The following is a 19544-nucleotide window of genomic DNA, read 5'->3' as shown; positions in this document are numbered from 1 at the left end:
GAATTAGTTTGAAGCCATTCAGATTGTGTTTTCCTGTCTCTGTATCTCTGTCCCCAAGAAAGAAAGAAAGAAAGACAGACAGAAAGACAGAAAGACAGAAAGACAGAAAGAAAGAAAGAAAGAAAGAAAGAAAGAAAGAAAGAAAGAAAGAAAGAAAGAAAGACAGAAAGACAGAAAGAAAGAAAGAAAGAAAGACAGAAAGACAGAAAGAAAGAAAGAAAGTGGCCAGGTTGCCGATGATGTCATACGGATGACACAGAGCAAGGTATGTGTGTGCATGCGTGTGTGCGTGTGTGTGCATGCGTGTGTGCGTGTGTGTGTGTGTGTGTGTGTGTGTGTGCGCGCTTGTGTGTCTCAGCTGAGTCACCCAGGAAATGAAGGGATGTGAGTGGGAGGTAGGAAGAGAAATGATCATCTGTCTTCTTCTCTCTCCCTCTCCCTCCCCCCCTCCCCTCTCCATCTCTCTCTGTGTCTGTCTGTCTTCTCCCCTCTCTCTCTCTCTCTCTCCCCCCCTCCCCTCTCCATCTCTCTCTGTGTCTGTCTGTCTTCTTCTCTCTCCCTCTCTCTCTCCCCCTCCCCTCTCCATCTCTCTCTGTGTCTGTCTGTCTTCTCCCCTCTCTCTCTCTCTCTCCCCTCCCCTCTCCATCTCTCTCTGTGTCTGTCTGTCTTCTCCCCTCTCTCTCTCTCTCTCTGTGTCTGTCTGTCTTCTCCCCTCTCTCTCTCCCCCCCTCCCCTCTCCATCTCTCTCTGTGTCTGTCTGTCTTCTCCCCTCTCTCTCTCTCTGTCTCTCTCTCTCCCCCTCCCCTCTCCATCTCTCTCTGTGTCTGTCTTCTCCCCTCTCTCTCTCTCCCCCTCCCCTCTCCATCTCTCTCTGTGTCTGTCTGTCTTCTCCCCTCTCTCTCTCTCTCTCTCTGTCTCTCTCTCTCTCTCTCCCCCTCCCCTCTCCATCTCTCTCTGTGTCTGTCTGTCTTCTCCCCTCTCTCTCTCTCTCTCCCCCTCCCCTCTCCATCTCTCTCTGTGTCTGTCTGTCTTCTCCCCTCTCTCTCTCTCTCCCCCTCCCCTCTCCATCTGTCACTCTCTGTGTATGTCTGTCTTCTTCTCTTCTCTTTGGATCAGAGACAGAAAGGATTGGAAGGAGAATAGATGTTAGTGCTGCAGATAAACATAAAAGAATAGATGTTAGTGGTACAGTGCAGATCAACACAACAATAGTGCATTTTGTGATCAAAAGCAAAAGGCAGGCCCAAAAATTGGATATTGGACCATCATGATTTGGGGGAAGGGGGGGGGCAGGGGGTTTGGGTTGGCGGGGGGATTTTTTGACTGGTATGAAATTAGTAGCTATAACGTTGCGGAGGGAAACTATGCTGATATGGATGATGCAAAATTTGGATAATTTGGAACTTTCGAATCGTTCAGAAGCTTCCTGCCATCTCACAATTCAAGAAAAGAAATCTGTGATCTTTATCTTTATCTTTATTGTTTATTGAAGCAGGGACAGTACACAATAAATATATTGCACCAGAGATAGCTAAAAGCTAATTTGTGATGGCTCAATACTCTTGATGTCTTTCGCTATAAGTGTACCAAATTATGCTTTTATCACAAAATGAACAATTTTCATGGAATCTTTAGCTATGCTGCACCACTATGTTGTGTTATAACGAATCTCTCTCTCTTTCTCCCTCCCTCCCTGCATGTGTGTGTGGGTGTGTCTCTCAATTCAATTCAATTGTTTTATTGGCATGAAAGTTGTAAGAACAATAATACAAATGAATTATTTCTCTCTCTCTCTCTCTCTCTCAGTCTCTGCCTGCAGCTCGTGGCGGGGGGCGTGGCCTGGATGTCTCAGTGGGCGTGGCCAGGCGTCTGCGCAGGGAGCTCAGTGACCTGCTACCATATCCTGCCAGGCAGGGGGGTGGGGCCGATGATGCCTACTACCAAGCGGATGACTGGAGGAGGCGGGGCTTGGACCAGGCCCTGCAGCGATTGGTGGAGAGCAACCAGAGGCGGGAGCAACAGCAGGAAGAGGAACAGGAAGCAGGTCAGACCCAATAATGTACTGCTGCTTGTTCATGGGGGATTTATTTTTGATTGGAGAGTTTAACATAATCAGTACTGCCTGTGAGTGATGGCTTTTAGAGAATCACATTTAAAGAAAAAAAGAACAGCTTTATAAATTATATATGTATTTACTGTTGTTGCTGTGATGATGCACCTGTAGTAACTTCCACTGACCTGTAATGGAGCCCCATAGCTTAAGAATCTCCCAAGTGCAAACTTGTACAATGGAGTGAAGGAATAAACCTTGAATCTTGAGAGCAACTGCTCTGACTGTCCATTCTGAAATCAACGCCACGGGTGTGTGACAATGAAACAAAATGGTGGCCAGTCAGGGTGGAAGCTGGGCATACGCGTTTACCTCCAATGCCGGAGCCGGCGGTTCGATTCCGTCTCTTCAAACTATTTCAACCCCAGGAAGACTCACTGTCATCTCGGCGTCAGCTAATGGGGATCCTTTTAATAAACAAACCATAAGCCACATTGAATGTTTCTCCTTATTTAACCCTATTAACTCCAAACTGACCTAACAACAGCCTACCTGGCGGGTTTGCTCCGCCTACTGAGCAAGGCGGAGAGCGCGGGATTGGTTGGCCCGGGCGACGTGGATGTGGTGGAGGAGGACGAGGAGGAGCGGGAGGTCCCGGTGTCCCCGGACTATGACGAGAGGGGGCGGGCACTGAGCATGAGCAGACCCTCTGCCGCCTGGTGGGGCCGGATGGAGCCACAGCTGGCCCAGGAGCTGCTGCAGAGGTGAGGTCACTTCCTGTCTGTCTGTCACATGGCTGATGCTGCAGAGGTGAGGTCACTTCCTGTCTGTCACATGGCTGATGCTGCAGAGGTGAGAACACTTCCTGTCTGTCACATGGCTGATGCTGCAGAGGTGAGAACACTTCCTGTCTGTCACATGGCTGATGCTGCAGAGGTGAGAACACTTCCTGTCTGTCTGTCACATGGCTGATGCTGCAGAGGTGAGAACACTTCCTGTCTGTCTGTCACATGGCTGATGCTGCAGAGGTGAGAACACTTCCTGTCTGTCACATGGCTGATGCTGCAGAGGTGAGGACACTTCCTGTCTGTCACATGGCTGATGCTGCAGAGGTGAGGACACTTCCTGTCTGTCTGTCACATGGCTGATGCTGCAGAGGTGAGAACACTTCCTGTCTGTCACATGGCTGATGCTGCAGAGGTGAGAACACTTCCTGTCTGTCACATGGCTGATGCTGCAGAGGTGAGGACACTTCCTGTCTGTCTGTCACATGGCTGATGCTGCAGAGGTGAGAACACTTCCTGTCTGTCACATGGCTGATGCTGCAGAGGTGAGGTCACTTCCTGTCTGTCACATGGCTGATGCTGCAGAGGTGAGGTCACTTCCTGTCTGTCACATGGCTGATGCTGCAGAGGTGAGAACACTTCCTGTCTGTCTGTCACATGGCTGATGCTGCAGAGGTGAGAACACTTCCTGTCTGTCTGTCACATGGCTGATGCTGCAGAGGTGAGGACACTTCCTGTCTGTCTGTCACATGGCTGATGCTGCAGAGGTGAGGACACTTCCTGTCTGTCTGTCACATGGCTGATGCTGCAGAGGTGAGGACACTTCCTGTCTGTCACATGGCTGATGCTGCAGAGGTGAGGTCACTTCCTGTCTGTCACATGGCTGATGCTGCAGAGGTGAGAACACTTCCTGTCTGTCTGTCACATGGCTGATGCTGCAGAGGTGAGAACACTTCCTGTCTGTCTGTCACATGGCTGATTCTGCAGAGGTGAGAACACTTCCTGTCTGTCACATGGCTGATGCTGCAGAGGTGAGGACACTTCCTGTCTGTCTGTCACATGGCTGATGCTGCAGAGGTGAGAACACTTCCTGTCTGTCTGTCACATGGCTGATGCTGCAGAGGTGAGGACACTTCCTGTCTGTCACATGGCTGATGCTGCAGAGGTGAGGACACTTCCTGTCTGTCACATGGCTGATGCTGCAGAGGTGAGGTCACTTCCTGTCTGTCTGTCACATGGCTGATGCTGCAGAGGTGAGGACACTTCCTGTCTGTCACATGGCTGATGCTGATACTTTGGTTTTGGAACAAACTTTATTAAGATTATTGGTATGATGTATAATGACATCAATAGTTCAGTCTCTCTCCCTCAGGGAACAACTAGAAGATTTGAGGTTAAACGCGGGATCCGTCAAGGTTGCGGCAGCTCCCCTTTATTATTTATTTTAGTAGCAGAATTGTTGTCTATTTTCATTAAAAACAGCCCAGAAATTGAACCTTTAAATGTGCTAGGTATTCATTTGAGTGTAACTCAGTTGGCAGATGATACCACCATCTTCCTCAAGAGGGCAGAACAGATCCCTTTGGTAATCAAGAAGATAGATGTGTTCTCTAAAGCATCTGGATTACAGCTAAACTTAAAGAAATGTGAACTTATTGCGATTCATGACCACCCATTAATAGATTTATATGAGATTCCGGTTAAAAATGAAGTGAAGTATTTAGGGGTGGTTATAATGAAAGATTGTAAAGCCAGAGAAGACCGAAATATTGTGACTACTATTAAGAAAAATGAGTCTATTCTTAACTCATGGTTACAGAGGGATCTGTCAATTTTTGGACGTATCTTGATTACTAAAATTGAAATGCTATCTAGGTTTATATACCCAGCTTTTTCACTAGCCATTCCTGACAACTTAATCAAATCAATTAATCAAAAGATTTTCAATTTTATCTGGAGAAATAAACATCACTATCTTAGAAAAGGTGATACGATAAAACCGTTAGAAGAGGGAGGTCTAAATGTGATTGATTATGAAGCAATGAATGGAATGATAAAACTAAAGTGGTTACAACAATTTTTACAGGATATGGATGGTTTCTGGTTCAATATCCCGGCTAAAATCTTTGAAAAGTGTGGTGGAATAGAGTTTGTGTTGAGTTGTGATTTCTGTATAACTAAATTACCTATGAAGTTGTCTACATTTCATCAGCAGGTATTATTATATTGGAAATTGATTTATAAACATAATTTTACTCCACATAATTCACCGATCTGGAATAATCGTTATATTTTATTTAAAAGAAAATCTTTGTGTTACTGTGACTGGGTGGAGAAAGGTATTTGGTCAATTTTGCATTTGATGGATTCAAATGGTAATCTTCTCGAGTATAATACGTTTATTGATAAATACAATGTGAATTGCACAAAAAGACAATACTCGGTGGTTATTAAGGCAATTCCACAAGCAATGGTGAATACGGTTAAAGGGATGTTGTTGTATAATGTTTTCGTTCCTCAGCTACCTTCATTGTGTATTGACGGTATCAAATTGAAGGAGAAAAAATGCACAAACAAATTTATAAGGAATACTCTTACTTCTGTAATCTTTCCTTTACCAATAAAAAGGAAAAATCTGTTAAAAGATTATCCTGAAGAGATAAGAATTAGAATTCGAACTAGATACCTCACTCTCCCCATCCCACCCAAAGCTAAAGACACCCACTTTAAAGTAATGAATGATATTTATCCATGTAATGAGTTTCTGAGACAAAGATTTAACCTTGATATGAACAACTGTAGATTTTGTGATTCTGATATTGAGACTGTAGAGCAGCTGTTTTTTGTTTGTAATTACTCTAGATCTTTTTGGGATTTGTTTCAAAATTGGATATCTGAAAAAGACCCTCAATCACCCAATTTAGAATATAATGATATTAAATTTGGAGTTATAATGAAAGATAAACCAATTGAAATGATGTACAATAGTTTAATTATTATGGCTAAACAATTTATTCACCGATGTAGATTTCAAAATGCCAGACCCCTGTTCGTAGTATTCATGAATGAGATGATTAACTTTAAAAAAGCCTTGAAACATGTTAAAACCAAACAAGCATGGAGAGTGTACGAAAAGATGCATATCTTGTTTACTGTTTAGAACTCTGACTTAATGTTTTTGCTTTATTTATTTTATTTTGTTGTTTATTTGATTGTCTGTTCCAATTTTGTAAATGTTTAGTCTGATTTTTTTGTATAATGTATTGATTATTAACACATTCACTGCCAGCCGTTTTTTTTTTTACTGTAGGTAGCTTCTGCCAGAGGGTTTTTTTGAGGATTCTGGCTCATCTTTCAAGACCTGAGGATTCTTTTCTGCTAAGATTTTGTGAACACAAAATATCTAAAAAGAACTAATAGAATGTGTGCTTTCTCTGTCTAAAAGAGTTAGTTTGTAGAGTTAGTAGTTATGTAGGCATTAGCACTTGAATACAGCATGGTTTCAGCGTCTGAAAATTTAAGCTGAGATAAATAGCTTTTTGTGAAATTCGATAGAACAGTCACTTTAACCATTCATTTTTGGCATCAGTAAGACGTCAGACATCTAAACAATAGTTTTGAACAGTAATTTCCTCCATAACAGCAGGAAACACCCCTCTCCTTCAAACTCCTCCCTCCGTGTGTGTTCTTCTTGGCTGCAGCGGGCGTGTCACAAGCTCGTTTCTGTTGCTGCTGCTGTGCCTGTCTGCTGGCGGCCGCTGGGCAAGTCTGGATGAGCTCGCTCGTTTCTTGGGGTTTCGGTTGAGAGCTTTGATGAAGCTTTTGCGATTCTGGTCTTATTTATGCTGCGTGTTTCAAAGTGTGTTCCACCCGTAATCTATTATGCAAATTTGCAATCCCTCACCGCCAGCAATCAGCGCGAAAGCGAAAGCGTTTTCGCCAATCCATTCTACAGTATGAGAATGGTTTCATCGCGCGTTCCCCTGCAGTTTTGGCTCTGCTTTTTCTAGTTTGGAGAGCACTGTCGCCACTTAGTGGGTTGGTGGAATGGGTTGTACACGTTCGGTGGCTCCCATATTTATATAGGAGATGTAAAAGGCTTAGATGCACGTCCCACCGTTTTTTTTTGACGTATTAACACGTCATTGGCAGTCAACCGTTGGATTTTTTTTTACGTATCAACACGTCATTGGCAGTGAACGTGTTAATGCCAGACTTTGTTTATTGAATAAAAAAAAAAAAAAAAAAAAAAAAAACATGGCTGATGCTGCAGAGGTGAGGTCACTTCCTGTCTGTCTGTCACATGGCTGATGCTGCAGAGGTGAGGTCACTTCCTGTCTGTCTGTCACATGGCTGATGCTGCAGAGGTGAGGTCACTTCCTGTCTGTCACATGGCTGATGCTGCAGAGGTGAGGTCACTTCCTGTCTGTCTGTCACATGGCTGATGCTGCAGAGGTGAGGTCACTTCCTGTCTGTCACATGGCTGATGCTGCAGAGGTGAGGTCACTTCCTGTCTGTCACATGGCTGATGCTGCAGAGGTGAGGACACTTCCTGTCTGTCTGTCACATGGCTGAGGCTGCATTCACCTTCATGTCAGAATAATAGGAAGAAGAGGGAGATATTGGGGCATATGTACTGTATGTGTGTGTGTGTGTGTGTGTGTGTGTGTGTGTGTGTGTGTGTGTGTGTTTAATGAACATAATCTACAGAAATGACATGTATTGATGAATTAAAAATGTACCAAACCAGTGTTCCCACGTAGAGTTGATCAGCTGCACCACACAGAAACCTTCTGTAACCTCTGACCTCTAGGCTGGAGCCTGAGCTCGCCCAGGCGTTGCTGGAGAGAGCGAAGCAGGAGAGACTGCAGCAGGCCGGAAGAGCCGGAGCCGCATTCTCCAGAGGAACGGACCAGGAGACTCTGAGGTTCTACATGTTAAAACCCACTCATGTCCACAGTGGAATTGTATAATTTTCCTTTACAGCAGTTAAAGTACTAGCTGAGCTAAGCATAAATCTGTCTGTCTGTCTGTCTGTCTGTCTGTCCCTCCCTCCATCCCACCTCCCTAGATACCTGGTTGCTAGGATACTGTCTAGCCTTGGCCCTAGCGATGCTCAGCTGAGCTCCGGTCGCCAGGCGAGGAGGGACCTGTCTGTCACAGCGCAGGTGGGCGGGGCTAAACCTGCAAGTCCCGCCCACTGGAGAGCCCGCCGCTCCCTCGACGACACGCCCCCTCCCCCGTCGCCTAGCAATGACCTCCCCCTCCTGCGGGTGAAGAGGCTGGAGCAGGAGGAGCAGGAGGAGGGGCTGCACAGGGTGAAGCGCATCGATGCTATGGCAACTGCTGCGGCGGAAGAACTGCATCGTGGGAGTCGTAGGCGCCGGAAGAGATCTGCAGAAAACTACGACCCCCAAATACTGGTTCAGCACATTTTACACTATCTAGAGGAGTAGAGGGAGGAGGAGGGGGAGGAGGGGAGAGAGAGAGGCATCCCCATAGACCACACATGGGCAAAATGGGCCAATCCAATCTGGCCCCAACGTCCTCAAAGGAAAACAAAACAACCCCCAAAAAGTCAATAAAAGACAGCATTATCTTAATAAATCTCATCTGCTACAGCCATTTTGATTTGTATCACTGATATCAGGAGATTAACACGAGAAATTACCAATCACAGCAGGAGAGAGGGTTAAAAATAGACTCCCACGAGTGTTGGCAGGTATGATGTCCAATGTGTGGCCCTTCACTTTATGTAGCCTATGTCAGGATGGCCCTCTGGGGGAAAAAATGTTGCCCCCCACCCCTGCAGTAGACTGATGGAAGTTGTGTTCACACAGACAGAATCTGGTTTTAACTCTGATCCGGATCAGACCTAGACAGAATCTGGTTTTAACTCTGATCCGTATCAGACCTGAGGCAGTCTGAACAGGACCCGATTTTCAGACAACATTTAAAAAGTCATAAAAGTGTTCCTTATTTGTGAAGATTAACCTTTCCACTGCCATAAGCTTGTGTTAACCACAGACCTCATGCATTTAACTGAAATCCCCATTCTAAAATCCCATAGCCTTTTCCTCTTATGAACCAACATGGCGTTGTAAGCCTACAAAAATACGTCATCCCTGCGGTAGCCTACTCTGAAAATGCAGTTTCGTTGTTGGCTCCTTCACGAAGGAAAGAGTCCTCCTTCTATATTAGTGAAAACCGGGACATTTTTGTATTTTACTGAATATTTGTGGGGACCCATCTTGAAACCGGGACAATCCTGGACAATCCTGGACGTCTGGTCAAGGCTATGTGTGAATAAGCATGCTGCCACTGACGTGTTCATTTAGTCTATTTCCAATCCTCTCAGCTGCTAGTTTCCTTTCCTTGCTGTCCTCAGATAACGCTCGTCAGCTTAAGAAACTGAATGCTAAAGTGTACAGCTAACTACTCTACCACAGACAGAGATGATTCAATGAGAACTTCACTCAAATACAATGCAGATTTGTTTTGCACATGATCTCACACATATTTGAAAACTGTAAACCGTTTTGCAGACATTCATTTAGTTGTGGACCAGTGATGCCGTATTTTATTTTATTAGCTCTTACACTCCAAATAAAATTAAATGTCCCAATATCGTCTGTCTGTCTCTGTCTGTCTGTCTGTCTCTCTCCCTGTCTCCCTATTTCCACACTGTGTGTGTGTGTGTGTGTGTGTGTGTGTGAGAGAGAGAGAGAGAGAGAGTGTGTGTGTGTGTGTGTGTGTGTGTGAGAGAGAGAGAGTGTGTGTGTGTGTGTGTGTGTGTGTGTGTGTGTGTGTGTGTGTGTGTGTGTGTAAAAAGGAGGGTGGACTTGTGGGGGTTCCTTTGAATGGACATATTTTGCTACGAGGCTCGGTCGTCTTAAATGTGCTCAACAGTGATGACCAGTATGTCAGAGAGCTCGCGAGAGGTTCTCTGTTCCTGGACCTACAAAGACGCAAGGTCCCCCTGGAACGTTGGTGGGACCCTAGTTTCCTGGGTGTCCCCCTGGCACGTGGGTCTGACCCGATCCTAACCCAGTGGAAAGCTGGGTGGGCAGTCGCTCCCCTGGCTTCGGTGTGTGGTCTGACTGGCTGGCCTGACTGGAACGATCTGATATATGTGGCTGGGCCAAAGTCACACTGAAGTGGGTGGGCTCCAACTCCCAGGCAGTGAATGTCTCAGAGGAGATTATAGCTGACCAGAGTGCGACTGTAAGGAACAGATCAGCAACTTCCACTAAGAAATGCCCAAGGACAATCATGCATGACAAAGAAAATATTAAAATTATTTATTTTAATTATTTAATTTATATTTAATTATTATTATTATTAAATTAAATAATATTATTATTTAATTATATAAAAGACACATTCTAGCGCCAAAAATGAGTTAAAATGGAAATGAGAAAGGGCTGAGGATATAGAAATAGTATAAAATATATAAATATATCAAATCATAGGGGGTTATGATTTTGTTTCAGAAGGAACTGCAACACACAGTCCACGCTGTCCAGACTGATGAGAATGGAAGATGGATTATACTAGATCTTACAATGGTTAACTTGCACTTAGGCCTACCTCTTCTCAAGAGAATAGCCAAAATATCACAGTTGGCGATTTCAATAGTGTTAAATATAAACAAAGATCGTGCAGGTACTCATTCTTACAATAACCATCCCCAGGCTCTCAGTGAAATTCAAGAACTTAAGGAATCGCTAGATCTTTGGACATTTGGAGGCTAAAGAATCCTTAAACAGATACACATGGCGTAGAGGACAACAAGCTAGTCATATTCATTATTTTCTTATTTCTTTTTATCTTGTTTCCAAGGTAGCAAAATGTATGATTGGTGATCGCTTAAGATCTGACATGCTATTATAACAATTCAAATGATTACAGCTGAATATCCTACTGGAAACCTATCACTTCTAAATTATACTATGTTTATTGAAAAAACAAAAGGATTAAAAGAGTTTTTTTTTTTTAATTAATGAAAGTTCATCTGAGCCACAGAACATCTGGGAATCCTTCAAGTATTTAGAGGACAAACCATTAAGATGGGCTCATGGAAACAAAAAGAATACTTGAGGAAAGAGAGGGGTTTGATGGACAAGATAAGTGAACTGAACAAAAAGCTGGATCAAATGCAGCTGCCCTTTATAGAGATGGTTAATTGAATAAAAAATAGAACTGGAGCTGGACAATGTATACTCTGAGCGTGTAAAGGCTATTATTATTATTATTATTATTACTAGATCTCGTGCTATGTGGGTGGAAAAAGGGGAGAAGTGCGCAGCACATTCTTTTTAAGATTAAATCAAATGAGCTGCTCTCTGATTGGCTAGAGTGAAAACCTGCAGACTGACGCCTGAAACACATTCTGATAGGCTCATTATAATATGATGATAATGATAATTTAATAATATATAGGCTACTGTGTGTTATAGTTATAGTACCTAATTACAGCTGAAAACAGATGCTAGTTGGTCATTAATTATTAAATAGACATGTTTGACATAAAGATTATCTTTCCACCTTCATAGTGAGATCTGATGCTGTTTAGTTTTTATGAGACAGAAATGTCACAATTTTAGCATGGATTTTCCTGTGGGTGAGAGACCTAGACAGAGTGAGAGAGAGGAGGGGGGGGAGACACACAAACTGCACTCTCACTCTGTGATAATCCTGTCATTATAATGACAGATCTATCATGTGCAAATGATCATCACATCTTCCACATGACAGTGAAATCAATGACAGTGAAATCAAATGAACACACACAGATAGCAGACACAGTTGATGCTTGTCTAACTGCTCGGCAGGTTTCATGCAGATACAGTACACTCTGTGAGCACACATCACAAACACATACAAATATAACCTATTCTAGAAAATGATCAAACTGTACAAAATATAAAATACAATTTTGAATGGCTGCAGAGAGCTGAATCCACACAGAACCTTGTTTGGACTTTGACCCCCTTTTACAGCTGGTATTCAAAATGTGATCTGCATCCGGGCACGTTATCCAAATAATAAACCATCTGACCTTGCTTTTTGGTTTACGCCTGCTATTTTTAATGCGTTCTCATTATCCTCATTGAGCATTATCCTCATTGAGATCAGATCTCATATATACCTGTCATAGGACCAACGCCACTGCCTATTTCAACAGAAAAGGTTGCCACTCGGTTGTGCTTCAAGCTGTTGTTGACCACCAGTATAGGTGAATATTATGTGTCTCTACTCTAGATAAATATCCACCAGCTAAAAAGACAGCTATTTTGATAAGCTAAACAGGTCCATATAGACCACAAACAGCTCCTCCCTGATCAAAAAAACCCTGCCCTATGTTATATTATATGTTAAATTGATAAATAAACCTTGTGTTGGTGTTGGTGGTGGTGAGGGAAGGGGGGGTCAGATATCTGCTTATTTTGATCACCAATGTTGGAGAAAGTAGCTAGTGAAGCGTCTCAGGTTCTTCCTATCTCTGTACATTCAGCTGGAGTGACACATCACACATCACATCTCCTATCTTTGGGATGCGAGCACGTGAGCAGGGTGAGCCTGAGAGCAGGTCACTGGGGGCTGGGTTTACCCAGGCTAGATCTGATCACATTCTGAACACAATGCCTTACACCTTGCATTAATTTAACATGCGTTTTTCCTTATCTGGATAACATGTCCAGATAAAGATCGCATTTTCATACCGGGTGTGAATGGGGTCTCTGTAATCCAGATCATATGACTCTCTGAACAGGTAGAACCAGATGCAGATACATAAGGGTCATACATAAGGGATCCTGTTCAGATGGATCAGATATTTGTGTGTGAACTGAACTCAGCAGGCAGGAACCATGAAACACCGTCAGCTTCAGAGACGTCTGTCTTCAGTCAGAGCAGACGAACCATGCAGGAGCTGAGAGAGAGAGACAGACACACATCAGACTCAGTTTAGAGAGAGAGACACAGAGAGAGAGAGAGAAGACGGGTTTCCATCCACCTGTTTTCATGCACATTTTTTATTTGCGTATAAAAAACCTGAGTGGAAAGGCTGAAAATGTCCACACCTAAAAATCAAAATATCACAAAAAAGTTGTTACGCTTTGAGAGAGGTGGAAAAGTTAGCGTATCGATAAAAAGTAAATGCAGTGGTAAGTACAGTGGAAACAGATTCAGTGAATCTTTCATTCGGGCACGTGCCGGTTCTGACAGGAGCCCGAAGCAAAATTCTGCTAAGGGGCCCTTCTACCTGAGCCGTGAGCCACACAAACTCACCTGGTAGGGCAGATAGGTCTAGGCTGACATCAGCAGGCCTGCCGTGACTGGAGAGAGAGAGAGAGTCAGTCTAATGTGTAATGTATAAATTATTTTGCTTCATTGATTGATGCAACAATGTTGTGACATGAATTCCTGCCAATTTGGATTGAATTGAGATGGAGAGAGAGAGCGAGAGAGAGTGAGCATGTTTGGTGTTTTAGGACATGGTGGCTGGGACAGGAGACAAGCCAGCCACCATGGCCTGTGATAATGTAACTGTAGTTTGTAGTAATGTACAAGTGCCACAAGATGGCAGTATGTCACAAGATGGTGCATGCAGTCATCAATTACCGTAATTACCTTATGAGCCCCTAACGTGTCAGATAAGAATCAGAATCAGAAAGACTTTAATGATCCCCGGGGGGAAATTGGGACAAGTTACAGTAGCTCGCTCACAGAACACACATAGCATAAAATAAACAGTAGTAAATGTGACATTAAGCAAAATAAGCAGAATAGGAACACAACATAGCATAGAATAACAGTGGTAAATGCGATAGAAGCAAAAATAAGTAGAATATGTCTAGTAAGCAAAATACGTAGAGTAAGGTAAGTATACATTCCGTGCCAATTATCATTATTGCACCCTGGACTTATATTAAGTCGGCTTGCCCTATACATTACACGTGGCTCAGCCAGGCACAGTTAACCTATCGGCTGGTTCAGTCTCAGGGAGACTGAGCGTCTCCGAGGTGCTCTTTTAAGAGAGGCATTAAATAGACCAATGGCCACAGGCAGGAATGATTTCCTGTGCCTCTCCGTATTGCATCTAGGTGGAATCAGTCTCTCACTGAACGTACTCCTGTGTTTGACTAGCACGCCGTGGAGTGGGTGCGAGTCATTGCTCATGATGGAGCGTAGCCTGGACAACGTTCTCTTCTCTGACACCGCAGTCAGAGAGCCCAGATCCAGCCCCACAATGTCCCTGGCCTTACGGATCAGTTTGTTGAGTCTGTTGGCATCCGCTGCCTTCAGCCTGCTGCCCCAGCACACAATAGCATACAGGAAGGCACTAGCCACTCATAGAACATCCTCAGCATGGTCCGGCAGACGTTGAAGGACCTCAGCCGTCTCAGAAAGTAGAGACGGCTTTGCCCCTTCTTGTAGAGTGCATCAGAGTTCTTAGCCCAGTCTAGTTTATTGTCAATGTACACTCCAAGGTACTTGTAATCCTCCACTATGTTGACACTGACCCGTGGATTGAAACAGGGGTCACCGGAGCCTTGACCCTCCTCAGGTCCACCACCAGCTCCTTTGTCTTTGACACGTTGAGCTGCAGGTGGTTCAGCTCACACCATGTGACAAAGTTGGCCACCACATCCCGATACTCATCGTTGTCGCCATATTTGATGCATCCCACTATCGCATAGTCGTCAGAGAACTTCTGAAGGTGGCAAGACTCTGTCTGGTAGGTGAAGTCCGTGGTGTAGATGGTGAAGAAGAAGGGATAGAAGACCGTCCCCTGTGGTGCTCCCGTATTGCTGACCACTCTGTCTGACACACAGTTCTGCAGGCGCACATACTGTGGTCTGCCAGACAGGTAGTCCACAATCCAGGCCACCAGGGGGGCATCCACCCGCATCGCTGTCAGCTTCTCACCCAGTAGAGCCGGCCTGATGGTGTTGAAAGCACTGGAGAAGTCGAAGAACATGACTCTCACAGTGCTGGCCGGGTTGTCAAGGTGGGCGTAGGCGCGGTTGGTCAGGTAGATGACAGCGTCCTCCACTCCCAGTCGGGGCTGGTAGGTGAACTGGAGGGGGTCAAGGGATGGTTTGACCATAGGCCTGAGCTGCTCCAGGACGAGTTTCTCCAGGGTCTTCATGATGTGGGACGTCAAAGCTACCGGCCTGTAGTCGTTGGAGCCACTGGGTCTTGGCTTTTTAGGTACAGGGACGATACAGGACATTTTCCACATCACGGGGACCCTTTGGAGACTCAGGCTCTTGTTGAAGATCAGCTGTAGCACATCACACAGCTGTGGGGCACAGGCTTTGAGCACCATGGGGCTGACGCCATCCGGGCCAGCTGCTTTCCTAGTGTGTAGCCTCATAAGCTGATTCCTGTGCATGTGCGGGTGGGTGTCTGTGTGTGTGTGTGTGCGTGCGTGTGCATGTGTCTGCGTGTGTCCCTCACCCTCCTTGCTGTCTGGAGGCAGCAGTGCGTCTTGTCTGTTGGCGAGGACGAAGGCCAGTGTGGCCAGTATGGCGGCGTCCAGGACTCCCAGTATGGCCAGGATGTAGGCCCAGTGCACTGAGCAGTTCCCCGGGTAGAAGCTGCTCACCTGCCCACACATCAGACACTCTTCAACAACCTTTCAATATTCAATAAGAGTCTTCGTTCTTAGTTATCAGATGATGACTGATCACTGTGTGTGTGTGTGTGTGTGTGTGTGTGTGTGTGTGTGTGTGTGTGCGTGTGCGTGTGCGTGTGTGTGCGTGCGTGTGTGTGTGTGTGACTGATTGCATAAATGTGGAAAATAACCATATTTATATTGTCACATATCACAATATCTGTCTGTTTGGTGACATCACTTCCTGTGACTCACCCCCTCTCCGCACAGCGCTCGCATCTCTGGACTTTCCCACGAGTCTGGAAACAAGAGACAGGCCAGAGCCAGACAGAAACCTGGCAGAGACAGAGAGAGAGAGAGAGAGAGAGAGAGACATAGAGAGAGACAGAAAGAGAGAGAAGCAGACAGACATGTGACTGTATATGACGTGGAGTAGTAGCAGGCCTACAGACCAACTCACTGTGACGTTGCGTTAACAACAAAGGTCCCTTCCAGGTAGACACCTGCCATTTTAAATTGTGGAAATATCACAAACTTGTTTATTGTTTATTCCTGTTGACATTTTCAGCCGTAACGTTAACCAGATATAGCTTAGTTAAACACGGTGATCCGCCCTATCTGATGTTTGCTTGTGCTTATTTGATGTACTGTGTTGACATCTCACTGCTGCTCGCACCAGCTGCTAGTTTTGGGTGAACTCCAGCTACAGTCATAGTTTTTACTTTTTGGCGGGAGCAGCCAGGCACGCAGACATGCTGCACGCAGACAGTACAAGTTGTGACCATCGCCAAGCAAAACAGAGCACTTCTGGTGTGCATGGCAAGCAGGCGCGGACTGCATAATCGGGCACGTCGGGCAAATGCCAGGTGGCCTGGCTTGGCCTGGCCTGCAAAAAAAAAAAAAAAAAAATGGTGCCCGCAGTCAGGCCACTCACTGAACAGCAGGCCAGGCGCCGCCTATTGGTTTACTAGTGGGTGTATTACTTTATTAGTTAGTCTGAAGTAATAATTACACTTCAGGGTTAAAGTGGGTGCATCTCATTGTAAAATTGGACTCTGCCCAAATTGGGCTTCAAACGGCCCAAATTGGGCTTCAAACAGCCCAAATCTGGCTACAAATGGCCCAAATTGAGCTTCAAATGGCCCAAATTGGGCTTCAAACGGCCCAAATCTGGCTTCAAACGACCCAAATTGGGCTTCAAACGGCCCAAATTGGGCTTCAAACGGCCCATATCGGCCTGGCCTGCTTGGTATCTAATGCCCGGCCTGAATTATGATCCCAGTCCGCCCCTGATGGCCAGGCTCCTGCTCCATGCTTCCGTGATAATTGAGTATTGATCACTATAAGCGAATAAGCATGTGTATAGGAATGATTTGGGACCAAGCTTTTTGATCACTATAATCATGATCACTATAATCGTGGTCACTATAAGCGGATTCCAGCAGTTACAGTACATGTAACTAACCTGCAGTGAGCTGCAGCCAGGCGCAGGTCTTGTACACGGTGGCGGCATGGCAGAACCTGAAGGGAGTGAGGCAGAAGATGCTGAGAAACAGACAGGCAGACAGACAGACAGACAGACAGCCAGCCAGCCAGACAGACAGACAGACAGACAGACAGCCAGACAGACAGACAGACAGACAGACAGACAGCCAGACAGACAGCCAGACAGACAGACAGACAGCCAGACAGACAGACCTGAAGAGAGTGAGACAGAACACGCTGCTCCACACGGCCCACAGAGACACGCCCACCAGCACGGCCACAGACTGGAACGCCGGGAGGGGAGCGAGACTGGACAGACCCCCCCTACAGGCCGGGACCGGCCAGTCTGAGTCCACACACACCTGTGTCACACACATGCACACACACACACACACACGTGTGCACGCGCGTACACACGCACACACACACACACACACGCACACGCAGGTTACGCCCAAAACACACCTATGATTAATTAAGGGATATAATACAACCCCTTTGCACCTTATGTTGCTCCCTGATTGGGCGTCATATAGCAAAAGTGGACACGCCCTGAATGCACGTGCACCATGTGCTTAGACCCAAAGAGAGAGAGTGCCCACCTCGAACAGTCCCAGGGTGCCGCTGGGTGGGACGGGACCGGCCCCCTGGTGGTGGACAGCAGCGGTGCCGATCCAGGATGGCTGCACCAGGATGACCACCTAGAGAGAGACAGACAGGCAGAGAGAGTCAGACAGACAGACAGACAGACAGGCAGGCAGAGAGAGTCAGGTAGATAGAGACAGACAGACCGACAGATAGACAGGCAGACAGACAGACAGACAGACAGACAGGCAGACAGGCAGGCAGAGCCAGACAGAATGACAGACAGACAGACACGCAGACAGACAGACATACAGGCAGACAGACAGACAGACAGGACTCTCACCTGGATGATGGCGAAGCAGAGTGAGCAGACGGCCCAGAGCACGCCCACCGCCCGGGCGCTGCGCACAAACTCTGTCTGGTACAGACGAGACAGGTCTGCCAGGGCGGGCGACACCGACATGACTGCAGAGAGACAGAGAGAGAGAGAGGGAGGGAGAGAGATGGGGGCATGACTACACCAAATACATAAACATGTCTGTCTGAAGGCATTTATCTGGGAAAGTGGGAAAAACTGTCAAATTCCGCAAAACGACTGTATCTCTGAACTATCTCTTCAACCAAATCACACACATTTAGGCTATTCTACATGATCAGCTTTTGATCAATATTCTAGTGTCATATTTGTTCACTTGCATTCACTGAGCCTCTCCTGGAACTGTTTGGAGCACCACTGGGGAGGCCCGCCCCCCACTTTGAAAACCTCTGCTATAGACCCTTTTCACAGCAACTGTTTTGAGCTGGTAAAGAAGAAAGTAAAGCAGGTGTAGCCAATTCCATTAATGATGGTCCCATTCCATGTTCCAGTGCCAGGGTCCTCATATTGGCCTGCTTTACTTTCTGCTTTACCGCCTCAAAACGGTTGCTGTGAAAAGGGCCTACAGAAAATAATCTTCTTAGAGACAAATCTCATTAAAGGTGCATGGACCTAAGTCAATAGGGGTCCTTGGGAATCACTGCCTGCATCAGCAGCAGCATCAGACGACACGCACGCACACACGCACGCACACACACACACACACACACACACACACACCGTTTGTTTACACATGAAAAAGGATCCGTCGCATAACGCAGTATTTGTAGACTGCATGTCTGTTAATGTCTGTAGCCTAATAGGTCTGTGACGTCATATCGCTCAGTGCTGGATCACAAGATGCGACGTGACGGAATCCAAAATGTCTCCAAAACCATGCGAGAATCATCTACTGACATCTAGAAGGCATGAAGAGAGAAAAACAACCACATACCTGACTGACTGGAGAGCCTGCTGGAACGATGGAGATGCGACTCTCTCTCTCTCTCTCTCTCTCTCTCTCTCTCGCTCTCTCTCTCTCTCTCTCTCTCTCGCTCTCTCTCTCTCTCTCTCGCTCTCTCTCTCTCACTCTCTCTGCCCCCCCTCTCTCTGCCTGCAGGGCGGAGCGCAGGATGGAGAGGCAGCAAAATAGAGAGACAGCCTGGGTAAATATAGGCTAATCCTATCTTTTTATTCGTTTATTCCCGGGTGGTTTCTAACACTGGCTATTATAGCTTGTAGAAATCTCTATTAGAAAGTAGAGTATTGTGCTTTTTTTTGCTTTATGCTCATGTAGAATCCACACTGTTGGTGTCACACATTGGTGTCACATCACATCACATTCACATGTTCCTCACAGCTCCCCCCTGCAGGGAGACTGAGGGACCCTGCAACCAAGAACACACATACTGAAACTCTGGTTCCCCCTGGTGGTCAGATCAAGGACACTGTGTTCCCCTGTGTTCTATGTTCAATATCTATACATTACCCATGAAGGTCACGGTCCTAAGGAGAACCTGGCAGAGATGGGGACTTTGACTTGAGTCGCACTTAAGTCACACACACACAGTGATTTGAGACTTGACTTGAGACGTCCTCAAAGACTTGAGACTTGACTTGGCCTTGAGGTTTGCGACTTGTGAACAATCTTTTATTTAT

At 45.9% G+C, this 19544-nt stretch overlaps 1 protein-coding gene across 1 annotated transcript; it reads right to left on the bottom strand.

Moving 5' to 3' along the window:
• Window positions 1-12660: 12660 nt before the first annotated feature.
• Window positions 12661-17993, bottom strand: lhfpl4b (LHFPL tetraspan subfamily member 4b; the record flags this gene model as incomplete). Its single annotated transcript, XM_083639148.1, has 8 exons — window positions 12661-12769; window positions 13129-13175; window positions 15304-15451; window positions 15716-15795; window positions 16926-16981; window positions 17159-17307; window positions 17548-17646; window positions 17874-17993. The coding sequence occupies 7 exons, from the start codon at window positions 17991-17993 to the stop codon at window positions 13147-13149; spliced, it is 681 nt and encodes a 226-aa protein (XP_083495274.1). The 3' UTR covers window positions 12661-12769; window positions 13129-13146.
• Between the last annotated feature and the right edge of the window lie 1551 nt (window positions 17994-19544).

Source organism: Poromitra crassiceps, assembly GCF_964638095.1.
Source record: "Poromitra crassiceps genome assembly, chromosome: 6".
Lineage (NCBI taxonomy): Eukaryota > Metazoa > Chordata > Actinopteri > Beryciformes > Melamphaidae > Poromitra > Poromitra crassiceps.
This window is presented reverse-complemented; position numbering and strand designations above follow the sequence as displayed.